We start from the raw sequence: 26,786 nt of genomic DNA on the forward strand, positions 1-26,786 counted from the left end.
GGTTAGCTTTTATGTAGAAATTTTACGTTTTCCCATGATTTGAATTAGTTTATATTAGTGTTGTTTTCTTCACCTACTCTTTAACTCTCTTTAGTTTTAATGTGTTTCTTGATTAAACCATTTGTCATTGATACATAAAACTTAATGGGAAGAATTTTGTCTATTTGGAGCAATTTGATGTGGTTACTAAATGTTGTAATGACTGACTGATTAATGTTCAACTAAACGTTGTAGCCATAATTTTTGGCAGGCCCAAGTAACTCAAATGGGCTCGCCCTAGTTTTGCTATATATTTAGAAGCAATAAGAGTCTTGGTGTGCACAAAGTCTTTCCTTTCCTTTATTTGTCCATTAGATAATCAAGGTAGAAACTCCAAATTAAGGGCTAGTTTTGTTGTCAAATAAAAGAATCTCGTTATTAAGGGCTAGTTTCGATATTAAATGAAAGACTTATATAAGGCTGGTGCCTAGACCAAATAATAAGTGCTACATGTTAATCCATCGCCCAATAAAATAGGCGATAGAGATATTGGAACACATTTTCTAAGTGAAATCGATAAACTTGAAGCCCTAGTTCCTCTTCTTCTTCTTTTCTTTTTTCCTTCCATCTTAAAGCCTTTGTTCCCCATTTTTTTTCTTTTCCCCATTCTCTCTAGCCCTCTCTTCTCTTGTCTCTCTAACAAGCACCAAAGCATAACAATCACCACCATCGCTCAAACCCTTTTCCGTACCTTTCAATTTCCGCTCTCCGCACCATCAAATTTTAGGTTTCTATCTTTCCCTTTTGTTCCTCTCTTCATCGTACCGGTCTCTTGATACCTAGACTCTTCCGCCATCCTTAGGTGTTGGCCATCAAGAACTCACTGGGAAATACTCAACGGTGATTATTTGTATTCTCCACGGTATTTTAAGTAGCATATTTACATCAAATTTCAAAATACAACCAATAGTTGCAAGAATATAAACCTTAGTCCGTCTTGCTCATCCCTTCTCTAATGCGCTCAATCAGCTTAGGTGAGGCTTGAACCACTTTTATGTTATGGAAAATTGAGGGGTATGAGATATCATGGTTAGAAAGTTATTAGGTTAAATTTTATGTAAAAAATTATGTTCTCACATGTATTGAATTAGTTTATGTTACTGTTGTTTTTTAACTCACTCTCTAACTCTCTTTAGTTTTAGTGTATTTCTTGATAAACCCATTTGTCATTAATACCTGAAACTTAATGGGAAGGATTTCATTTATTTGGAGCAATTTGATGTGGTTGCAGAATGGTGTAATGATTAATTGATTAATGTTCAACTAAACATTGTGATGCCCTATTTTTTTCCTAAATGAGGGAAAAATCACATATATTATTCTCACAATACAAAGAAAATCAAAATCCTAAATTTTGAAACTTTAATTTCCTCATGTACAAATACTATAAGTATTATTTCTGGCTTTTTTTGGAATTTGGGAGGTCAATTAGCCTTCACTTCTTGGAGATTTGCTCTACCAGTGCCTCCAAATTTCAGTGTTAATGTATGATACATGTACATAGTGCTTTACGTACAAAATTCCCACAACGGTAAGAAAGATACACATTGTTGGCATTCTTAAGCATGTAGAAAGATAGAGGCTTTATGGCTCCCCAATACACTAGCCCCATGGAACAATTAGACAGAGTGGTAAGTAACCTCAACATAGTGAATGCACCCATTAATAGCAATTGATATACAATAGGATATCAAGCACAAAATGGTGAAAAAGGAAAAGGAAAGCATAGAGCCATTTTACATAGCTGGAATGCTATAAAATAAATGACCATAATATCAACTTAAGCCCAAATAAGTAATGAATTTTTATTACGTCAGAGAACAACACTATTTGGGGTATTTTTAAATCACTTTCATGGTTAGGCCTTAAATGTGGTCAGAACACAAAGTGATTAATTCTCCATATTTTAAAATCACATGACCAAGGCATAAAGCTTTGAAAAAAGTTTGAAGATGATCATCTTGACCTTGATCATTACGATTGTCAAAGACCTCACCTCAAAACTCATAAAAAATTACGGTTATGGTATCGAGAAACCTTTAAATCGATCATCTCAACCTTGATCATTATGATTGTGAACAAATAAAAAAAACATTTTAGGCCCTTAAAGAAGTGTATGCTGTCTAGACCGTCCATTCTCAAAGTGTGCGTGCATCCATAAGATCTATATCATTTTCTGAGCTACAAATTTCATAATCGATGGTGGAAGTAGATTTTGGAGCCATCTTAGGGATTTTCCATGTGCGTAATATTTCATTAAAATGATTTCGAGGTGAGGCTTTATTTTTCTTCATAAGGACTAAGCCTTTTAGAAACTGCATGCTAAAAATAAACTTATATTTGACAATATTTAATTTACAAAAACCTACTCCAAAATTATAATTAGTTATTATTTCAATTGGTCTCAAAAGGGTGATGACCTTACATATTCCTTTAACTTGTTCTAAGCATGGGTAAAGGAGGTGGGTTGTGTTAGGTAGGTAGCCAACATAAAAACTTTGTTAAAACTTTTCGTATAGCCGGCCCTAATTAGTTGGGAGAAGGCTTTGATAATGACAACGATGAATTATTTCTATTATATTATTGTGAAAAGGACAACATGTTACACTACAAGATATATGAAGATATTTTGATCACAAAGATCTAATATACTATATCTCAAAAGAAATCCACTGAGTCTCTTAATTATCATATTGTACAATGAGGCTTTGCAAAAATGTGACTCTTGTGAAAATGTGAATCCTAGAATTGGTATACTTTGGAATTTTCATTTCCTAGAATATGGGTGCATGCTGTTTGGATAATATCAGTTAGAGATCAGGAAGATACAAATTCACTATTTGGATTGCCTACAAAATGTTTGTCCTGGAAATTCAGAATTTTTATAAATTATTATTTTTTAAAAAATTAACCAATTCCGGTGTTGTGATTATTGAATCCTTTTTTCGTGTTTGTCCAAAATAAGACGACATTTCAAAGTGTGCAATAGGTCTGAATTTCGTCTCATTTGCGCCCTCAAATCTTATTGCTATAACATTTCACCAAGATGAATGCAAGAGAGAGGGAGAGGAGACGAATGCAAGAGAGAGGGAGAGAGAGACGAATGCAAGAGAGAGAGAATGAACTCAAGCGGTCTATACCATAGATAAACATTCACAAATTACATAGCTTAAAACAATATATCTGAAGTCTACCATACACCATTTTCAATCTATATTAAAAACCCATGTTCTAAGTTACTTCAAAATTTTTCTCATTATTACCATGACCGTTTTATTAGAGATATAGGAAGTAAATATAAAATCGATTCAAAGTCCAAAAGTTCATTTGCGTTGGTCCATTTTTAATCTTTCGAAACTATTGCAAAGGTTGCACTATCCATGTCCACGACGAAAACCTGGTCCATGAGCCGCATAGGAGGTAGAACAAAGTCGAATCTCTTTGAAATAACTTCACTAGCCTACGCACATGCACATTGTAAAGGTTTACTTGTACCTGCATGCAGGTTTTTTAAACTATAAAATTACACCCATTTTTATAAATTACCTAAACATACTCCTCTCAACATATCCAGGTATCCTCCTCATACCTTCGTTGAATTGGAACCCAGGCTGATCAAGGAGTTGTTTAACAATTCTTTTTGCAAACTTCAACCATTTAATTCTTGATTAAAACATGTTTATGGTAAATTCAGGTCCATACTCTCTCCGCTCCTTTTTTGGCAGGCTCGTGGCACCCACTTCCACCATGGTCTCGAACAACATTTTTTCATGGTCGGGAGCCTATTTGACACGCCTTATTTCTTCACCACTTGATAGAGTATAGACGACAACCATCCTGGATTTCACATCAAACATATGTCTACGTTTATAAATTGCATGTGTAAAACTTACGAAGCATGTATTTTCCATACCCAAAAGGCCAAAAAACAAGCTCAAATTACAATCCCAAATTTCACAACATAAACTAAATCATGTCATTCCATTCGCATAACATTAATCCAAACTAAAATACAAGTCCAAACAGTCAGCAAGTAACAACAAAAAAGAACTAGTGTACTTCCCAAACCATATGCAATTCTAAATGCTCCTCCATTATAGTTTAAAATGGAGTTAGTGAGAAAAATAGAGATTAAAAGATAATGATTTCAGCATATTTTTCATGACATAAGAAAAATACAAAATAAAATTGATATCATGTACATGAGAATTGCGAGAATAGTGAGAGTCTTCAAAGCACTCCCACTTCACTGCATGGCCATAGGTCCTTGGTGAGCAGGTTGTTGTTGACTTTGATATGCACAATGCCATGCTTTAGCCTCCTCAATAGTTGAATAGGAGCAATACAATAGAACTCCAATACTTGGCTAGAGCATTCAACCTAGGTCATATACAACCCAAGTTTACGGCCAACAAATACAATATATAACCTAGGTATTTTCTTCAACGGGAAGAATATTACATGACATAAAAAACATGGGAACAAACCGCACTATCGGCATACCATGTAGCTCCACTCCATACCTAATCAATTTTGTGCATGTGATCCATGCTTTGCGGTTGAAATGGATATTTATTTCACATGAAATAGTGGGAAGACAAGCAACAATTTGATTAGAGAATGCAGCTATAGAGAATGCACCAGCAAGTTAGCGCGACTCGCACCACACAAAAAATGAAGGTTAAGTAAGTTTTCTGTTAAGGCAACGAAATGCAATCTCGATCTTTAAGCCTGAATCTCTTGGATTGGATCAACATAGGCAACGGTGAAACGTGCTTTGCTCGACCTTCCCCAAAACCCGAAGCACTTTGCTTTGCGGGCGGATGGCGAAGCGCACCCATGAAACATAGGCATACTATTATGAATTTACCCTCATTCCAAGAGGTGACCACCCCTTCAACCTAATTTTTATGGACGTCATCTTCATTCTAGAGAGAGACGTTTCATACCCATCCCAAGCAATCACATAGTAAGGAAAAGGCATATCATTTCAATCAAATTGTTCCATGTCATTTGCTCAAATAGTCAACTTGCCGTGTTCAAGCCTGTCATTTCTAGCAAATCTCAATTCGCCTTATTTTGGTGGAATTAACCTTTGAAGCTATTTGGCTTAGAAGGTGGAAATATGAATTCCTATGGGAATTTTAATCCACGATTTTTGAATAGTTCCTTAAAAATGTGACTCCCCAAAATTCAAATCTAGGGAACCAAAAAATGTAACTCCCCCAAATTGGAAACCAAATGGTACAGATATACTTTATTACTTTTAAAGTTTAGAATACTTTTATGTAAATGCAAGGCTCTAAACAATTAAATTAAGGTACATCTCAAAAATTTCATTAAAAAAGTTTATTTTGATGTTAAAAAATTCTTCCGATTGATCATCTTGACCTATATGAACATGAAAAACAGCTTACTTTCAAGTTATTAAAAATAGTTCATCTGATAATGCGTTTTTGAGCATCAATTTTCAAGATTTTAAGTTCTAATCTACACTATTGTGAAGCTTTAAATTTTATAATTAAAAATAAAAATAAATTTTACGGCTATCTCAAACATTTTTCATGATCCCGTGCAATCTCGCTCGAAGAGAAGAAAAAGCCACGGCAGCTTCCCCTTGCAAATCCTAGATGGTTGAAGAAGAAACGCAGCAGCCATAAGCTCCACTACAGGTGCCCTTTGCAAACCCTAGAGGGTTAAAGAAGAAATACAGCAGACGTAAGATGAATCGCCATCATCAGAGAGCTCTAGCTGAAGAGATTTAAACCCCAAAAATAAGTGAGTTCTTATTATTATTTACTGTTTATTATGATGATAAACCCTAAATCTGTTTTTTCTTTTCCTGCTATTTTTGCTTATTCCTTCACGAATGTGCTTCAGAATTTTTTTTACTGTTTATTATTATTATTAATTATTATTTTCTGCTGGCTATTTGTATCATAGCACCTCAAAGATTTTTTTGTCTTGTTATTTGTACCAGAAAGATTAACTCGTTTTTTTTGCCCATTTTATTCACTTTGTGTAGATAGAATGAAATATATCTCAGAGTTAGGATTTTGATATTGTTGATGGTGTTTATGGGGGTTTTTCATTGAATCGAATGGGTCAGTAGAAATTAATTCTTTTTTGTGATTTTTTTGCCCATTTTTTTCATTTTCTTGTGCACTTTTTTTTTTTTTTTTTTGAGAGAGAGAGGTTTAATACCATATCAGTTGGTTAGTAGTCGTATTTTTTTTAGTGAATTTGAGATATTGAAATTCGAGATTTTTTATTGGTTTCTCATTTCTCTTTGGATGCTATCTCTTTGATATGTGTTTCTCACAATATTCAGAAGTATGGGATTCGAAAGTTTCCTTGTTAATAGATACCATGGCCAAATGCTTTGATTTCACAAATAATATGTGAAGAAGATCAGAGAAAGCAATGTGCATTTCAATTATTCTCTTTCTAATTTTCTGAGTTCTAAATTTATCAAGTTCTTTTATTAGAGAAGAGTAAGCAAAATCCAACTCGATTTCTTCCCTTTCTTGTGATTTGTTCCTTCATTTTTACATATTCATCTCTTTATAAACACTGCTGATTTTTAAGATTTTGTTTTTTATTTGTTCTTGGTTTTTATTTGTAGAGTGGAAATAATTATATGATGCTTATTTTGTCCTTTTGTCATGCAATAACTTTTGCTAATTTCTACTTTTTATTCACTGTTAATGTTTGTTATCTTTGTTTTGTTTTTTGTGTTCTTTTGCACGATGATATTTCAGTATAGTCTAATTTGTTTTTTGGGCAATATGATGGGGGAAGCTAGTGAAGTGTTTTTGTTTCCCTATGAATTCGTTCCTAAAATATTTGGCACCAACATTTGGCTCTAGATGTTGGAGAACTGACAAGCTATTTAATTGTCTTGTGCATTACATGTTATTAAAATCCCAATGAGAATTTCAATCGGTGTAAGAAATGGCCATTGCATTCAATGTTAGTGGCATACTGAAGAACCACCATTTTCATGTAACATGTGGGTCTAGAGAGAGAGAGAGCATTAGATGGGGATGGACTTGGTGACAATATTCTTCAATATTTATGTAAATATTGGTATTCCGTGAATCCATTTTCATTTTTTGTAATATGTTGGATGAATGGAAGGAACCTTATTTAAATGCAAAATATTTTTAAAAACTTCATTTCGCACATCATATCAATGAAATACATAATGAACAGTATTACAAGCAGTTTCCAGCTTTCCCAATGAAATTACCAGTACCACAGTTTATCAAATAGCGTTTCCAGCTCCCTACCAATTTTCACTTGCTTCCCATAATCTATGAAAGTCAACAGCAGGGGTGATTCCCAGGGACACTACAATGGAAGTTATCAAACGCTAGTTTTAACCTTTTCCTTTATTTTCGGATTGGCAAATCTGGAAAATAGGCCCAACTTGAGAACCTCAAATCTCAGATTTCAGCTGGGTGCCAAGCAGATCTCAGACCCAAATTCTAGGTTCGATCGAGAGAGAGATATTTCAGCTGGGTGCCAAGCAGATCTCAAGACCCGAACTCTAGGTTCGATCGAGAGAGAGATGGGAAGGTTGAGCATTGCAGTGGTGGTGCTTCTCTGGTCTCTCCCCATTTCCATACTCTTCAACTACATCGTCCCTGATGCTTACATGGTTCTCTCTCTCATCTCTTTTATGGATTATGATTTTTGGTTCTTTTTTTTCATTTTTGAAGAATATAGACAAATCTCTCTCTCCAACTGAAGGAAATTTTTAAGGGGTCGTGGTTTTGCAGGATGAGATATTTCATTTGCCACAAGCTCAAAAGTATTGCAATGGAGATTTCAGAAGCTGGGATCCCATGATCACCACCCTCCCTGGCCTGTAAAGTCCCTAAAAGCCATTCCTTTACTATTCCAACTATTTCCTATTGAGCAAAATTTGTGATGTCTTCTGTTAAATTTCTAAATCTTTGATTTCACTTCAGAGTAATTTGGTTTCTATCTTTTTGTTTCATGCTCATATCATGATCTTTTGCATAGAATTACTGATGGCAATCTTATGAATATGTTGAATAAGTTTTGCCGACTTCCGTTGATGTATTGAGGTATTACACTATCGGGGTTTGTATTACAGAATTGTGGGTGTCTATTTCTTTGCAAAAAAGTTTGGTGATGCTAAAGGTGCTTTGGTGTATCAAAATTTGAGATTGGAGTTACTTAGTTTGGTTGGGTGTAGGGCTGTTTTTTTTTGTTTTTTTTGACAAGAAGAGGGAGAGAGAGTCTCCTCTTTGGCCAGATTGTCGGCAGCTGTCTTCGCTTCTCGCCATGTTTGTGAAAAGGTAGCATTGATGGTTGAGCACCAGTTATGAATTTGATTGACTATTTGTGCCAGTCTTTGTGGGCACGAGGATGCTTTAAGTGCTCAAGCAATGACTTTATATGAGTCTCCTATGATCATATTGGTTCCTCATTCTAGATTTTAGTGGTTGAGGCCTGTAAGTAGTCCCAAAGCCTAAGTTCTTGATGCATCACAAAGACCTGTTGGTCCCAAGTAGGTAGGAAGGATCGGCCTGGCATTATGTTTGAATATGCCCCTGATACCAACAGGACCTGATTTCAAATTGCTGTGGAATTTGAGCTTGACTTCTGTGTATCTGGTGGCTTCCACATGGATGAGTTTTGGGAGTTACTTGGTTTGGTCCAAATAACGTGTTTCCATTGGCCATCAAAGTCAACAGAGGATAAGCCGAAGAAATCCTAGGTGCCATAGCCCAGGATATAATGTGCTTGGTATGGGTCAGAATGCTTAATTGAACTCTATGCAGCGGGTTCTTTCTAACCAAAGGGACCAGATGATGGTCACTGATGTCAGGAGCCATAGGAGGCATCTCCATTTTGGGAAAATTGGGGAAATCCATGGTTAAGAAAGGTATTTAATGGACTTTTGCCAGAGCCATGTAAGGTTGAATAGATCAATGAGTAAGGACCAGAGCAATGGGGCCGCTGTACAATGTAGAAATAGATGGTTGATGGACTCCTCCAACCTGCACTTGCCACAACGATTTGACACGGGTATATGCTTCTGTGTTGGATATTGTCTAGGGTTAGGGCTTTGAAGAATACCACTGTCCAGTCTGGGTCCTGAAGCCATGGGGGTATGCGATGGTCTAAGGGATTTGTGAGTCTACAGGACTCAAACCTGAGGAATATAGGACATGATCGAATACCTTTTGGAACTATGAGGTAATGCTAAGGTGTATCAAGAAGGTTGAGGAAATCAGTTGTCTCAGCATCAACAAGATTTCAACGAAATTGTGGTGTCCACACTCTGTCCTTGAATTTGTTGAGTGTTCCTCCACACCACTGAAAACTTACTGTATCGGGGTCAATGTTGTACACTCTGTTCTGAGTGTTATAAGCAAGCATATCGAGAAATACATTTCAAGAAAATCCATTTTATGTTTTACTTTATACTATAATTTAGTTTCTCGGTGATTCAAGTCGATGCTTTTTGATACCCTTTGTTTTCTTTTTTGGATCTTATACAATGGGTCCATATGATTGGGGAGAGTTAAGAAGTGCGTGTACTTGTTAGAAACCTCTAGTCTTTTCTCTCTACTTTGGTACTTCCTAATCCAGTATCCTCTCTGCACTCGCTGGCCAATTTCAGCTACTTGGATGCAATTACAAGAGGAGGCTTTTTGGATTGGTTAGTGGGAATTGCATCAACTAGTAGAGCTGCATTTATGTGATCATGCCTTTGCAGAAATCCAGTTACATGCTCTGAATTTTTTAATTTTAATTGCAATGATGGGTTGCTTAAAATTAGAGAAGCTCTATGGAAATCTCCTTAATCATTCTCCTTTTCTGATATCCCAAGCAAATTGGTGCTTGTGTGGGTGGTGGATGTTTGGGCAGAATTCCAAAACTACATTGTTTTTTTTTTTGTTTGGATAAATGTTAACTATTCCAAAGACTACATTGATATAGGTGGAGTTATTTTGCTCACAGCGTTTGATGGTATTTCTCTATTCTCAAACGAGACTTGAGGTTTTACAACTCTTTGCGTCTTTTGCTCCCTTCTAATTGATGGAATTTCACACAATTTGATCAATTATGTGTCTTAAGGAGAACGATTTCATTGGTGATTATTATTGCTCTGTGTGAGAAAATTTTCTTAAGGAGTTGTCATGGGTAGGGAGAGGACCTTGAGGCCCACAAAATGATGTTCCTTGAATCTCCATCGACCATGGGGGAGAGGCCCAAAGCTGGATTAAGTGTTTTCATCTTCTTTAGGAGAGCAATAGTGATGTAGCGAAAATTGAGGGAACAGTAAAATCAGCAAGAAACACGCTAAACACAAACATAATTTAAAGAAACCTAGGATTTCTTGTCCATACCACACGCTAGGGTTCCAAAAGCCTAAGCTTTGCTATTTTTCAATTTCTAAAAATCATGTGGAATTCACCCGCTCAAGGACCCACACACCTTATATATTATAATTCAATATTCAAAGATATTACATGTCCATATAATAATTAAAATGACCTATATATCTTAACTTAAACTTAAATTTTGTAATGACAGTTTTACCCTTGTGAACAATACCCATGAACAGTACATGTGAATAATACTCATGAAATAAATAAAAAAACTATAAAAACCCTAGAATTCATAAGAAAACTAAAAACCCCTAGAAATAAACCCTATAACTAAAATTATAATTTACATCCTTTAAAATTGAATAAAAATTAAAAATAAAAATAATTTTTTCCTCCATCATTCTCCCTTGGTTGGAGAAAACTCGCCATCGAGTTTAAAGTATGCTAAGATGAAATTGGCGTTAATCTGGCAACATTCTTCAACTCGAATATTGTAAACATGATCTTGGAACTTGTGGGTTATTTCACTAATCAAAACACATTGATTGTGCATTAGAACTGAGAAACCCTCGAGGAAAGGGTCGTTGTATATCGGTGGAATATTTTAATCACATAAATTTGTTGAAATTGCATCACTTCAGTCATGTAACCTTGTTGAATTTGCCTAGACTCAGCTCTAAAATAAACCATGGGTGCATCTTTGAGATCAACGACTAAACCAACAACTTCACCTATCAATTCTCCTTTGAATCCATTTTTTCCCTCGTTAAATACCTATTGAGCTAAAAAATGTTGATCATCATCGTATATTGCATATCCTACGAGATCTTGTCTTCGTCTAAGTATGCGTCGAAGATTGGTGGCAATCCCAATCTACATCCTGCTGATTTTCAATACGATCTATGTCAAAATCAAGAATCTCATCCTCCATATCGAAAACTCTAGAGTTATGTTCTCTACATCTAAGTCTTTTGTCTTTATCCTCATCACTTGACTCCCCACGCAGAGCATAAAAGTGAAAAGGCTTGTACTCGAGATCTTCTTGGGCTGAAAGATCACCATTTTGCCCATTATTGAGGCTCGCGAATTGCTGTGCCAGCTGCTGTACTTGCCTTTCAAGTTCCTCAATTCTGTCATCTATGGGATCACGGAGTGGATCTACGAGAATCCCCCTTCTACGGCCCCTTCTCCTTGCCATGGGTTCATCGAAATCACAAATCCTATGCAAATAATCAATAAGAAACTGCTGAAATCAGCAAGATCCAGGTTGTTTTGGCAAAACCTTAGCCAAAATCAGCAAACCCTAGATCCCCACTGTAACTTCCCTTCTTTGTTGTTGACCAAGGGCACTAAAAATTGGTGCTACAGTAATTTCGTACAGTGTTACAGTAACTCCGTACAGTACTACAGTACTTTCCGTATAGATCACGGGCTCTGATATCAATTTGATGCAGAGAAAATGGAGGGAAACAAAGCCAAACACAAGCATAATTTAAGGAAACTTAGGGTTTCTTCTCCATACCCTATGCTAGGGTTTCAAAATCCTAAGCTTTTCTATCTTTCAATTTCAAAAAATCATGTGGAATTCACCCTCTAAAGGCCCCACACACATTATAATATATAATTCAATGTTCAAAGACATAACATACCCATACGATGATTAAAATGACCTATATATTCTAACTTCAACTTAAGTTTTGTAATGACAGTTTTAGCCTTGTGAACAGTTCGGTGAACTGTATTCGTGAATAGTACTTATGAAATAAATAAAAAGACTATAAAAATCCTAGAATTCCTAAAACAACTAAAAACCCTTAGAAATAAACCCTAAAATTAAAATTATAATATAGATCCTTTGAAATTGAATAAAAATAGAAAATAAGAACAATTTTTCCCTCCATCAAATAGTTTCTGCCATTGTGGAATCAATGAAGCCAATGAATCTCAAAAAGGAGAGGAGTTGTTCCCTGAAAATTCCATTGAAGCCAGCCATATGAGGTTTGCCCAGGGAGCAAACATCAATGTTGAGTTTGATTGACCCTTCTTCCGGCTGTCTCTAGAGTGAGGAGCATGAAATGGCGAGTGGCCTTTCAGATAGCATAGCTATTCAGTTGTTGAGGAAGTCAACAGTGGCATTGTCATTGAAAGCTTTTGTGTTTTTTGCCCTGAAAATGATCATAGCTTTGATTCACTTATGCAGTGCATGAGTCATTGATTCCTTCGCTTCAAAGATTTTGTTGTCTCTCGATTTTGACCACCTGCATGGCTGCCACTGTTGCCCTCCAGAAAAAGATTCATGCATTCAACCAGATAAGGAGGATAAGAGCCTGAAATAGTTGCTGGATGGACTGCAGTAGGTTTGTAAAATGTGAGAGACTACAAATTTCATGCCACTTGGCAGTGAAGAAAGAGGTGTTTGTTTGGATTCTCTGCTGTTTTAGATATAGTGCAGTAGTTGGTTGTATGGATGCCCCTTCTTTGTATTTGGTTCCCTGTCAGGTCTCTTTTTGATCAGGAAATCCGACTGAACGCCTGGATTTTGGGAGGAATGGGATTTTGCCTGGGCTTGTTGGTTGCTGCCGGGGGGGTTGGAGGGGCGTTGAAGGATGGAGTGCTAAAAGGGAGATACTGTGGATGTACTAGAGCGGGAGGGTGGGCATGCTATTTTGTCTCACCCCTCACTTGGGAGGTAGGTTGATTGCATTCAGGCGTATAGGCATTTGAAATCAACCATCATCTCATGGTCTTGCAGGGCTCTTTTAAAGTTTGGGTTCCTAAGGCCTGAAACTATTGTGCAACTGTGGCCTCCCGTTGGTTGTTTGGAAGAAGAGACTAGGCAATCTTTTTTGTAGGGGGAATAAACTACCAAATTGTCCATCCAGAATCTTTCCCGGCTACTGTTCTTTGCCCTAAAGATAATTTTTATGCAGAATTGGTTGTAAGTGACAGTGAGAGATCTCCATGATCCAGAGAATTTGGCATTTATGGTGCCCTTTAACAACTAACCTTAGAGATCCTCACCATATTTGTGCCGGACTACTGCTTGCCAAAGATGGTATTCTTGTATCGCAAACTGCCCCCACTATTTTCCCAGAAAAGTAATGGTACTGTGGCTAAGGTTTTGAATTTCAGGTCTGCCTTGTGGTTTTTGTTGGCAGACCTTGTCCCATGCCACAACATGAAATGTGAGACCCTCTGACCCAGACCACAAGAATTTCTTCATGTGCCATACAGATCGCTATGGATGCTGACATTTGGAACAATGACATTTGATATATTGAGATGTTTGAGAGGGTAGCCTTGGTAAGAGTGTTATTCCCTCCCAGAGAAAGGAACCTGCCTTTCCATGCTGTCACTCTATAATCAAATCTCATCATGATGGGGTCCCATTGCTGCTTCCTTGGCTTTCCTATACACAATTGTAAACTGAGTTGTTTTGTTGGTAGCCCCTTGAGACTGTAACACGAGTCTTTGGCTAGGGCTTGAATTGTCTTGTTATTGGTGGCAGCCCAATAATTTTTGATTTGGTCACGTCGATCTTAAGGTCAGTTGCGACCTTGAGGCATCTTCAGAAGAGCCACAATGTATTGACTTGTTGCGTAGTATTGCAGAAGATATGGGTGATACAACCTTGAAATGTTCAAGTAGGCCTTGGTGATACAACCTTTCTATTGTTCTTCTGAATAGTTTTGCTCCAATTGCAATAGGAATGGGGAAAGGGTGCCCCCATGCCTTAGGCTCCTGGAAGATGAGAAATGAACCCCCCTGGGGATCCATTGATAAGGATTGAGAAAAATGGTGTGTGATGTCCACTTGCTACCAAACACCATTCTACAAAATGCCACGTCTAGTAATGCCCAATCCACATGATTGTGGGCCTTTTTCCTAATCAGCTTTAACAACAACGCCGGGGATTTTAACAAGATGCCTCTTGTGGATATATTCATGGACCACAAATGCCCGCTGATTTGGAGAAAGAACCTGTTTGAGGACTTCTTGTAGCTAAGAGGAAGAAACTTGGATAAAAGTTTGTAGGATTGTAAAGCAAGCTGATGGGTCAGAAATCTTGGAGGCCTTCAGCGCCTCTAATTTCGGTACCAAGGCCATAAAGGGATCTTCATGCCTTTGTGAATTCTACCTCTATAGTGAAACTCATTGCAGAAAGCAGGGACATCTGTTATGGTATATTAAACCATATTAAACCAAGTCCGAGTGACACAACTTAAAGATTTTTCTCAATGCAATATAACAATACTCGAATTACATGATCGTACATTAATATATACAATATCCAACACTTAAAATGAAAAATTACAACTCTTATTGGTCCAAATACAAGATACAACAAGGAGATTGAATCAATACAAAACTATAGATATGTACTTAAAAATTATAGCACTATACAAATTACATTATCACGTTAAACATACGCTTAAATGTAAATAATTGCTTTGATCATGGGAAGCTATATATCGAGCTCATTTTGCATGGTTTACGGCCAAAGGTCTTACTATATATACCATGGGATGCTTTTTATGATGGCATTAAGATAAAGGCCAAATTTATATCAACAAAACATGCTCCAAATATAAATTAGTCAATTCTCCATGGCATAAGACATACACCAACTTAAAATTACAACAAAATAAATGGAAGGAATTAAGGGGAAGCCAACGGGTTGAACGCTTTGTGCTCGGGTCACCGATTGGACCTTTTAGGGACCTAATATTGTCCCATAGATGATAGCAAGGATGGCTTGTAAACACAAGGGCTGATCCCACTTGATAAATGGGAAGGTTAAGCACACTTTATTAGCACTTCCTTGGCTTCAAAAAGCGAGAGAGAAACTTACATTTAATCGTCTAAACAGTTGGCAAATGCAAGGTATGGACAGCTCACAAAAGATAGGAGTATATGGCCATAGTGTAGTTTCTCAAAAGAAATGCTCTAGGATGATAATCTCACTATTTGGTACTCAAATGAACATTATATATTTGACGATATGAATAAAAAAAACTCCAAAAATCTCAGAGAAATCAAGTGGTAACACTATGGGGAAAAAGGTGTCTAAATTGCATGAATTTAGTCTCGACTATGCCTATGAGATTGTATTGATGCATAGTTTCATATGGTACTCAATACTCATGAAGGATCAAGCATGGATTCATGGAGAAGCTACCATAATCAATGATTTACAGCACGCAAAAGAGGTGAAGATGAAGTCTTTCAATGCAGGAAAAGAAGGCATGAAGATTAGCTCATGTGTAGATCATCAGCTAGACTAGATACCATGATTCAATGGAGGATTGAACTTCATATAGCCATGGAAGGTACCTTGCTACAAGGTGAAGAAGAGAGAAGACCTAGGTCTCCCTTCTCTGTACAAATGGGTTATGGTTTAAAATGAAGCCAAGTGATATTATTTATAGGCAAATAGTTGTGTGACTTCATAAATGGTTTGATCTTAGCCATTGATGCTCATCATTCATTGCACATAAGAGGCCCATGATCCTAGCCACACATCCCCATCTAGTCACCAAGATGTAGGGATGTGATTTCACACCATTGTCTCCCCATTAAACCCTAGATTTTGCCAATTTACCTCATTGTCCATAAGTCAAATAAATCTCTCATGAGCCATTTTAATCATGCCAAAATTGTCCATCTTATACTTTGGAAAATCAAGACGAATCAAGTGCGAGGGACATGCCCCTCATGGTCTTTTAAATTCTCATTTTGTTTAATTATCCAAAAATAAAAATAAAATCCACATGGCTCATCCAATCAAATTGTGCCATCGTATAAGAATCACATGGACTCGACCAATGATATGATGCCACTTAAAGGTGGTTTATCAAGGCTGCCATTAAAAAGTTAGGGTTTAAGCCATATTATCAAGGCCTACACTTGAGCTTAAGCATATGGGTGGGGTGGGGGGTGGGGAGGAAGCGAGGCACCAAAAAAGGAAAAAGGAAAAAGGAAAACAAGGTGTCATGTAGCATAAATGGTATTTAAAAAATGAAAAAATGAAGGCATCTGCACAACCCATGACCTGAGTTTCATTCAATGTTAAAAAAAGCGGACCGCTCGGCGCTTAGGCCTAAAAAGTCAAACTGGGTGGCCACCTAGGCGATCCAGAAGGCTTGGGCGCATCGTCTAGGCCTAGGCGGCCAAACTGGGCGGCCGCCGGGGCAGTATGGAACCCGCCTAGGCAGGCGCCCAGCCCTGGGCGGCCGCCTAGGGCTTGCGCCCCGCCTAGGGGCAGAATTTTTTATTTATTTATTGTTGTATTGATTTTTTTTGAAATATAAAGGGTTTGAAGGATGCGTTTTAGATTTATTTCAAACCTAAACCCACAAGAACCTATTTTAGAGATAAAGAAACCTCAAGAAAACTAATTTTTGTGACTTTCATTGTATCGAAGTGTTTCTCAAAGTTATGAAAAATGGATCCAAACATCACCCAGGTAGATTTGATTTAGTTTTGGAGTTTTATAAACTTATTAGAGGGTGTTTTTTATTATTTTAGCACTAGAAAACATCTCAAAGGTAGGATTTTGGAGCTCGAGCAATCAAAATAAGTGCAAAAATTTATTTTTTAGATTGCTTGTTTTATTTTGAGATGTCTTTTTTAAGATCTAGTCGAAGTGGAGATTCGGGTTGGAAATATGGATATAACCTGAATCCAATACAATTTTTGTGAAACAGATATGAAAGGGGGCATAAACCGGTTTAAGAAACATCTTGGCGGGATTAAGGGGGATGCTGCCCTCTTGTAAAAATGTTTCTGAAGCTATTAGAGAAGACATTAAGCAATATATGAGTTATGTAAAACAAAAACAGGAACGAAATCCTTGTCATTTGAATAGGTACATTTCTGTTACTTCTAGAAGAAGTGATCCGGGTTGGAAGTATGATTATAACCCCAAACCAAACGATAAAAATTGTATAATTTGTGAAAAAGATACCAATGGGGGTATGAACCGATTCAAGAAACATCTTGCCGGTATTAAAGGGAATGTTGTTTCTCATACAAAGGTTCCTAAAGCTATTCGGGATAAGATTAGACACTTCTGAATTTAAAAGAACCAGAAAATGATGAAAATGAGCCTTGTTCTGTGGAAATGCCTTCTCTAGGTTCTTCTAGAAGTGGTGATCCAGGTTGGAAGTATGGTTATAACTCGAATCCAAATGACAAAAATCGTATTAAATGTAATTATTGTGGAAAGGATACTAATGGGGGCATTTACCGGTTTAAAAACCACCTTGCCGGTATTAAGGGGGATGTTGCCCTGTGTAAAAATGTTCCTAAGACTACCATGGTGGAAATTATACAATATTTGAGTTCAGGGAAGCACAAAAAGATAGAAAAGTATAGAGCAGCCAAGACTCCGAGGGCCTCATCTGCACGTACTAGTAAGAGGGAGGTAAAAGAAGAGGAGGAAGAGGCAGATTCAGAAGAAATAGAGGACGACGAGCATTATATTGAAGAGGGAGATGACTCTGATGATGGTGGCCTCGATTCTGATGCATATAATGAAGCTTACCCTGTTGCTTCTGATGATGATGATGATGATTGAAGAGTGAAGACTCTTGGTGTTGAGTGTCGAGTGTTGAGTGTTAACTATTGTGTCCTAGACTGTATATTTTCTGAATTTTTGTATATTTTTTTCTTCTTATTTTTAGTTTCTAGTTCTACTTTCTTACTTTTGTGTGTATAGTCTACAGTGTATCAGATTATAAGTGTATGCTTGTATGGTTTTACTGTTTTAGCATTGTATGAAAGTATGGATTATGGTCTTATGGATTATCAAAATTCTCTTCTCGACTTCTATCTTTTTTTTTTTTTTTTTTTAATTGGGATTATGGCCATACCCTTAGTCACACCATGAGTCCCTCTATCAAGGGCTAGAACCGAGGCCCCCTAGGTTCTGGGCGGCTGCCTAGGCGCTGGGCGGCCTGGATCCCCATGGCCACTAGGTGCCGCCTAGCGCTTTTTGAAACACTGGTTTCATTATAAGCAATATGTTTGGATGTTCTATTATGTAAGAGTATGATACATGTGATTGTTTCTTTGATGCAAGAGTATTTTCCCACTTCAAAACTAGTATGATACACGTGATTGTTTCTTTGGTGCAAGAGTATTTTGCCACTTCAAAACCAAACTTGTGAGAGATTCTTCTTTCCTAATTGTACACTTTCATGGGGCATTGTTTGACTATCCGATGCTTGGATGTCAAAACCCTTATGGAAATATTCATAAATGCATTTTTTTTTTTGACTTTTGAGACTCTATGTAACATCCGTATTATATGTGTATATGTAGACAAACTCATGCATATGCTATATAGCACCCACATGTGCATTGTATGTTTAAGGGAATCTGACACATCGACGCACTAGACACGTGTGTCGCATGCAAGTTATGCAAATGCTTAAATTTTAAAAGTTATTGCGAAGAAGTTACTTTTGTATATAAATATATAAACATGCACAATATGGACTTGTACAAACGAGTCGTACTAGACATGGCAAGATATAGGTAGATGAGTTGGAATCTTCAAATTTGTGTCAGACATGGATTCTCATGTCAGTGTCTTTGTAACACAGCACATATACATTCATCATGTATGCGCAGTTTCTCTTTTAGTTGGAAAATGTGGGTTTCAAAGTCAACCTAGGGATTAAGGCACCGGAAGCCCATATTGATATACATTCTAAAGTGAAAGAAAGGATTAATATTTCTCCATTCAATCGTTTTCTTTCATTTTCTTGATTAGTGTGAAACTTTCTATTTGTGATAAACATATTTTTATCTCATTAGTTTTCGAAATAAGTTATATATTCTGAATTTTGACCTTGATTCTTTGACCAATAAGGAAACCATAAAAATTCCAACATTCAACCATCCAAGCTGCCAGATCAGTGTTTATTAGTGATTTTGTTTGACTTTGAAGTGTGTACTCTTTGTACCAAGGCTTTCCCCAACCAAGTCATATGAATACAATGTTTATGATCATGTGTTGAATACAATGTTTATGATCTTTAGGCAAGGGCCTGGGATTAGTCGAGTATATTCTGCTTGGTTCCTAACTTGTTGGCAGAGGTCCGCACTTGGCTACGTTGGTTATTAGTGTTCCATAATTTTTGACAATTTTGTAACTCCCAAAGACCAAGTTTATCCCTATTAGGACCATGCTGAATGCCTTGAATAATCTTTATAACATATCTTACGAAGATAAAGTTTGGATAAGGAAGAGAGTTTTACTCATAGCAAATCATTGAACCTGTGCAATCCAGTGTCTCATATGGGCCGTAGTGCTTAAAAAAACATAACTAATAGTTAGAGAATACTAGGAACATAAATGCCTTATGGAAAATGCGATATTAGGAATGTCTAAAATGAACAAACAAGTATATGAACTAATCAAGAATCACATGCTAATGTCAAACCGCATCCCAAAAGGGAAAACATGTTTGAAAATTCTAGAAAAAAGAAAACAAACCATTTCCCAGACAAAAAAATCAGATATGGTTTTTGAAATACAATTGATTGAAAACTATCCAGATAAGTGACGTTGGCGTCAAAGGGAGCAACAACCCCTATAAACTACTTCGTGGTAGACAGACAACCTATAATCCTACAAAATATTTTAGGTGGAATTCTTGTCTAGCTGCTGGCAGAATGTTTTGTCATCATACCTTCTATCTCAAAAATTAAATGATTTCTTTATAACATTAAATTGCTTGTAGATTAAATTAGGACTTATGGTCTCACTGAGGGTACGACCCTTGATACAGCATAATGGCGGACCTGGATTTGTATAGCCGAACCCAAATAGTTGAGAAAAGGCTCTAATCATGATGATGATAAATTGCAGTATATTCCTCTCTTCCAGCAAACTTCTTCCTTAATGTGCAGTTTCCATTAATAAAAGAATTAAATTAAAGAAATGACAGCATAACCCCATAATAACCTATTTTAATTGGACAGATTTGTTTGTGGTTCTTGACATGTTAAGGACATGACACATTTTTTTCGTACTTTAGAAACGCAGATGCTTCTGACCTAACTTTTGTGGAATTATCATAAGGAAAGTATTTATTTTTGTTTAAAAGCCCACCTTCCCACCATCTGAAATATGAAATTTGAGTGTCGCATTTCTTATTTGCATATCTGGGGGTTGGAATTGACACGGTATCATCTTTGTAATGTAAGTGATAACTTTTGTCAAGGAGTGGGATAATGTAGTCCGACTGACATTAGTATTGTTCTTGTAACATTAGTAAATATTATAGACTTAACTTGTTTATGCTCATTACGTTGCTCTTGGCTCTCTTGAATTATACTTTTTGGGTAACCTAGAAACTAGACATTGATTTAACATATTTTAAAAACTGTTGCAGGTACTATCTTTCACTTGCATATGTGGGTTTTATTTATCCGGTCATGTGGTTTGCTGGGATAGCCTCATCATATGGAGAGCTCTGCACCACTTTGATTCTTCGGTCCATGAACTGTGCTTTAGCAGTAATTTGCAGTCTCCTTTTCTATTGCATACTTAGGCACATGAGGCCAGGCGTTGATGAAAGAAGAGCCACATTATGCACACTGGTTGTGACATTGTACCCCATCCATTGGTTCTTCACATTTCTATACTACACGGATGTGGCATCTACTGCTGCTGTGCTAGCCATGTATCTAGCTTCTCTGAAAGGCTCATATTGGTTCAGTGCAGTGGTAAGAGGAGCAACTGAGGATTGACTGAATATTTATGATATGGTTACAGTTTTTATTCAGAATTATATTGACACATGATTCATTTAGCTTGTTTCAAATTAATGTGATCATGGACGCATCCCTGAAAGAATCAGACTTCTTTTGCCTTTTGCTATCTTCATTTTTCTTCAACTATCCATTTAATTTTTGTGCTGGGTTTTTGATATTTTCACTTATTTCTAAATATTACCTTATGCAGTTTCTCTCATTTCAACGTTCCTCCTTCTACAGTTTGGAGCATTGGCCATATTGGTTCGGCAAACAAACGTTGTATGGTTATTCTTTGTTGCAAGCACTGGGGCTATTAGTTATGCTGAAAGCCTCTATGAAAAGGATAACATACAGTATGGCGATTGTACTTTATCCATTGAAAGGTACACAAAATTCATTGTCAGGGGTAAGAGCACTGGTTTGAAATTGAGAAAGCGGAAGGTTGGTGGCTCCATGAACACCACAACTATCTCTCCCACAGGAACTTATACCCCTTCTTCCACAAGTAGTAGTTCATGCTATGGTTTGTGCCCTTCCCAATATTTTAATCTTTACCCTCGCTTTTTTTTAATAAAAAAAATATATTCATTAGGTTTCTGGACTCTAGTTGTAAAATTAATCCAAATAGGTTAGTCCTACATTCAAGGCTGGCAGAGAACTTGAAATATTTGATTTTTGAGCATGAAGAAGGTTAGTTGAACTTTTTTTATGTATTGACAGTACTAATCACCGATGCTCATGTTACATGGAAGCACAATCAGGTTTTCAAAATTTGGAAAAACGATATTTGGTTACTACATTATATGAGAGAAACAACATTCAAAAATAAAAATGTGGAGGAAAGATACAAAATAGCATATTGAATTGTGCACTTATCTATCAATCTGAAAGGATTGATGGTTTTTTTTATTTTATTTTAAATTGAAATCTTTATAACTTACTATGTTTAGGAGCCACAATGCTTTTACTGTATAATTTTCTATTATTTTTGCCATTGCTTTGAAGTTTGAGTACTTGGAACCTTTTTTCATAAGTGGGTTGTTCTTGGCTAAATTTGAATGGTTAAAAATACGAAAAGAGGTATACGAGGTGGAAGCATTCAAGTGACGTTGATGTGGCACGAGGGAGTAATTTACCATTACTGGAATGCAATTCTAGTATCAACTAATAAATGAAAGATAAATTAATCTCAATTTGAGTGCATCTTAAAGTGGTTTACTTAAATTTAGGAACTATATTTACTTAGCAGTTTCTCTAATAATTAAGTAATTCGGTTAAATGGCTATGGGATTAACCCTGCACCAGGATTTCTGGATATGCCAATTATAATAGATGGAAACAGATTCTTTAAAGGAACCCTCTAATTTTAGTAGTTTTTATTTTATATTTTATTTCGTGATCATATTTTAAGCAGATTGTTTGAGAGAGTCTCATTTTCTTCTTGGGAAAAGTCATGGATAAGACCCAACTTTTAGGAGGAATTCTAGCATTCCATGAATAAGTATTAAATTATAAATTTCATTCTTCTTTCCAAGTATTAGATGAGAAAAGGGCTTTTGTCAACAATGCTAGAAGCAAGTATGGTTCCAATTGAAATCATGCCATATATTGTGATCACAATATAGGACTTCCCTTGGTTTCTTTCGTTTAAAATACATCATATTCTTATTTCCAAATATTTTGATGAGGAAAGGCCTCCTGTTGACAATACTGGAAGCAAGTATGGTTTCCAATGGAAATCATGCCATATATTGTGGTCACTATACAAGATGTCACTTTGTTTTGTTTGTTTAAAATACAATCAGTAGCATGTGAAGTATCCAGTGTTTCAAAAAGCGAACTGCCCAGCGCTTGGGCAGCCGCCAGGTGGTCTAGAAGGCTTGGGCGCATCGCTTAGGCCTAGGCGGCCAAATTAGGCGGGAATCCTCAGGCGCCAGGGAACCCGCCTAGGCGGCCGCCCAGGGCCTGCGCCCTGCCCAAGGGCGGAAATGCCGCTCGTTGAGGCCATTTTTGGGTCATTTTGGGTCATTTTTTTTAATACTAAAGGTGCAAAATTTTGGGTTTTAGGTTTCAAATGGACCTAAAACCCATTAGAGGCTATTTTTGAGAGAGAAAAACCCAATTTTTTTTTTTTTTTTATTGGAACGCCCAGGTTCTGGGTGTCCGCCAGGGCGGCCTGGACCCCCCCAACCGTCTAGGTGCCGCCTAGCGCTTTTTGAAACACTGGAAGTATCTTTAAAAATACTTAAAAGTATCTGCTGATTTCTTTTCCTAAAAGGTTCTCCCAGTGAGATGCATGGCATCTATGAAATTTTGATTGTATTAGGAAACAAGAAAAGAGAAGAGAGCAAAATATGCACTTCATCTAAGTAATTTCCCCATCCATTGTTTGTGATGTCTTCTAAGAGGATGCTAATAAATAAATGCAGGATAAATCCTTCACTTAAGTAATATTAATCATGAGACAAATGTTTAGCCATCCTCAGTCAAGGAAAATGAATAACTGACAAATAACTTTTGCTAGAAATATGCCTATGACAATATTTACTCTTAGTGCTTATATTTTACCAAATCATTTAAATTAAAAAAATCATGTAAATTTTTAATGGGCAACTTCAATGAAATTCAAGATCTTTAACTGTGTACAATTCTTGTGTGGCAGGTTTGCTATGTGAGTTCTGGGGCATATCTATGAAACTCTGGAGTTTTAAGTGGGAAGTCTTGGTTGCCTATGCTCCCTTTTTAGTGCTTTTTGCAGCATTTGGTACTTTTGTGGTATGGAATGGAAGCTTAGTGGTTGGTAATCATCTCCCACCCTTGCAGTGTGTGGTTTTCTTTGTAATGCCCATACATATATAAGGGCATAGATGTACACACACATGCATGTCTGCATGTATGCATGACTGTATGTATGAACGTGTCCATGTATCTATTTATCTGCATGCTGAGCACATGCATGTTTTATGATAATCTTATAGCGACTTTTATATCCATATACTTTAAATTTATGTATGTATTTAGTATCTACATACATTTGTATATACACGGCTACACATATACACATCGATTTTTCTTGATTGTTAACGATGATTTTGTATTATATGATCACCACATGAATGTTTCCGATACTTCTTCTATTTCTGGAGGTTTTCTCATGTACAATATCTTGTGGAATTGGTCTTGCAGGTGCAAAAGAGGCACACACAGCTTCATTTCATTTAGTTCAGCTGCCGTATTTTGGTCTTGTTTCGGCTGCAGCCATGGCTCCAGTACATTTTAATTTAGGTCAAGCTGTAATTCTTTATCGGGCATTCCAGAAAGATAAATTTTATTATCTTGTTTTGGGTTCTTTGGCGCTTGCAGCTGGATTTCTCTCTGTTCACTTCTTCAGGTGAGATATTTTATGATAACCTATAGATTTTTGAAGCATTTTGCAAAATATAAAAGTGTACATACTGTTTACAGATTTTCAGAAACGTCTTTGCCAATGGGAGCTTCTTATGGCATGTATCTAAGGTTATTTGCTTTGAGAAAGATACCTGGATATGTGGCTAGTAGTTCTTATGGTGAAACATTCTCTGATTTCTAATTGTAAATTGCAGAATTATCTCCTACCTCCGTCTTGTTGGTAAAGTTGATATTTCCCAGGAAATATTTGACACTTTTGTATACTTAATATCCTTGCCACAATGATACTTCCTTTATATGCTTTGTGGTTTCGATGTGGTTTATCCAGCGTTATGTGCATGTTAGCATTTAGGATATTCAGGCCTATTGGCCTTGAGAGCATTCCATGGTCTAACAGATATTTGAAATCTTCATTTGTTGATGTTTAAAATCTTGTAATGATAAGAGGTTTATATTTCATCCATTGAACTGGGATGGGGAGAGAACAAGAACGCCCAGTTGTAGGTGTTTATTGTTCTAAAGCTTAAAAAGTTTCTGACAAATTAGGTCATAGTTATGCATTTTTCCTAGTATTTGGCCCAAGGAAAAGTTCCTATCTTATAATTCAATCAAGTAGCCAATACTCTTATGTGTTTTTTGATTATTCAAGGTAAAGTTTTTATCAGTTCCCGATGAATGATTTAGAGTATTCTCGGATGCCATATGGCTTCGAAGTTTGCTGCTTAGCACCCTGCATATTTGAGCTTTCCATGCTTTTGTTTTTTTCCAGGGCACATAGAAACATGCAAATCTCTATGACATGGTTCTCTCTATGGTATACACATGGTTCTCTCTATGGTATACTATAATCCAACGAACTATGGGAAAACCTTAGTCCAATGTGTCATCACCATCTATTGATACGGACGGTGATTAGAGCAGGTCATCATTGGGTTTTATCATGTTTTATTCTGGGGTTTTACTAGCTCTCTATCACAGTTTACAATCAAGCCAAAAGATTTCGTGCTCCCAAGGGAGCATACTGTCCATTTACTCCCTCAGTTAAAACCCAATCGAGTATTTCAGGACCACCAATTTTTGGGATGTGACCTCCTCAACCCACATGCTAAACTCAATTAAGAAAATTTCTGAGTTGATTTTCTATGGGCTTGAAAAAAACAATACCTCAATATTGAATAGAAACCGTCCAATTTTTTGAAGGGTGAGATCAAAGTGTTAGAAAACCTCAAAATTCAACTTTTTTCTTTTGAACATAATCATCGAGTGATTTTTGGGTGGTCCTCAAAAGTTTTGGATCAAAAAAACTTTCACATGTAAGTCTTCTGCCTGAGGGAGTAAGTATACAATATATTCTTGCGGGAGCATGGTAGATGGTCTCATAATTCAATTTCAATGAACTGTCGTTTCCATAGGCTGTTGCGTGATAGTTTCTTTGCTATCTTTATTGTTGTTTTCATTAAATGGTCTAAATTTGTCATTGCAGCATTGCCCATCCCTATCTTCTGGCGGATAACAGGCATTATACATTCTATATCTGGAGGAAGGTTATTCATGCACATTGGTTGATGAAATACCTTTTGGTCCCACTATATGTGTACTCTTGGTTCTCCATCTTCAATATTTTAGGTCGGAATTGATGCTTGCTTCTAGTTATCAATAAATCCTCCTCCCATCGCTACTTGTTCATGTTTTGCTAATTTCATGTACTATTGTTAGTTACGTAATTATTTTGAATTTCTTGTTTGTTTGTTTGTTGGCCCCTTTTGCAGGAAAATCTCGGAAGACAATATGGGTTCTTTTGTATTTCTTTTCTTGCGCAGCGGTTCTTGTCCCTGCCCCACTAATCGAGTTTAGATACTATAATATTCCATTCTTTTTTTTGGTTCTCCATTCTCCTATTGATGACAGCTGGAAATGGTTTATTATGGGAATCCAGTTTGTTATTGTAAACATATTTACAATCATGATGTTTTTGTTTCGGCCATTCCATTGGGAACATGAACAAGGGACCCAGAGGTTTCTATGGTAAACGCCCCAGACAAATTAATTTATTCTTCATTCCCATTTGGAGATTTACAAAGGAACTTGTCTGAAACCTTCGAGCATGTAAAGAAATAACTTCTGTTTGTAGTTTGATACAACTTTTTCAATTTTGTAATGTTAAATCTGCAGCGTGGTGTTCACATAGTAGCAAAA

The 26,786-nt window shown here is 36.6% G+C and overlaps 1 protein-coding gene across 17 annotated transcripts; it reads left to right on the forward strand.

Annotated features, from left to right (window-relative positions):
• The first annotated feature begins 5,034 nt into the window (after nucleotides 1-5,034).
• ALG10 (DIE2/ALG10 family) lies at nucleotides 5,035-26,786 on the forward strand. 17 transcript variants are annotated; one of them, XR_016051009.1, is made up of 9 exons: nucleotides 5,055-5,817; nucleotides 7,465-7,702; nucleotides 7,824-7,912; nucleotides 20,819-21,152; nucleotides 21,423-21,705; nucleotides 23,845-23,978; nucleotides 24,369-24,573; nucleotides 26,074-26,216; nucleotides 26,360-26,786. XR_016051009.1 is itself a non-coding variant. In XM_020669125.2 (9 exons), exons 2-9 carry the CDS (start codon nucleotides 7,613-7,615, stop codon nucleotides 26,617-26,619), a joined length of 1,542 nt encoding a protein of 513 aa, XP_020524784.1. In that variant the 5' UTR covers nucleotides 5,055-5,817; nucleotides 7,465-7,612; the 3' UTR covers nucleotides 26,620-26,786. The 17 variants fall into 17 exon arrangements, 16 of the variants coding, with proteins under 16 accessions (XP_020524791.1, XP_020524784.1, XP_020524788.1 ...); XM_020669125.2 differs by having other exon boundaries at nucleotides 23,845-23,982; XM_020669129.2 differs by having other exon boundaries at nucleotides 5,090-5,817; nucleotides 7,492-7,702; nucleotides 23,845-23,982.

This window comes from Amborella trichopoda, chromosome 3 (assembly GCF_054954075.1).
Source record: "Amborella trichopoda isolate Santa Cruz 75 chromosome 3, AtrichopodaSantaCruz75HAP2 v2.0, whole genome shotgun sequence".
NCBI lineage: Eukaryota > Viridiplantae > Streptophyta > Magnoliopsida > Amborellales > Amborellaceae > Amborella > Amborella trichopoda.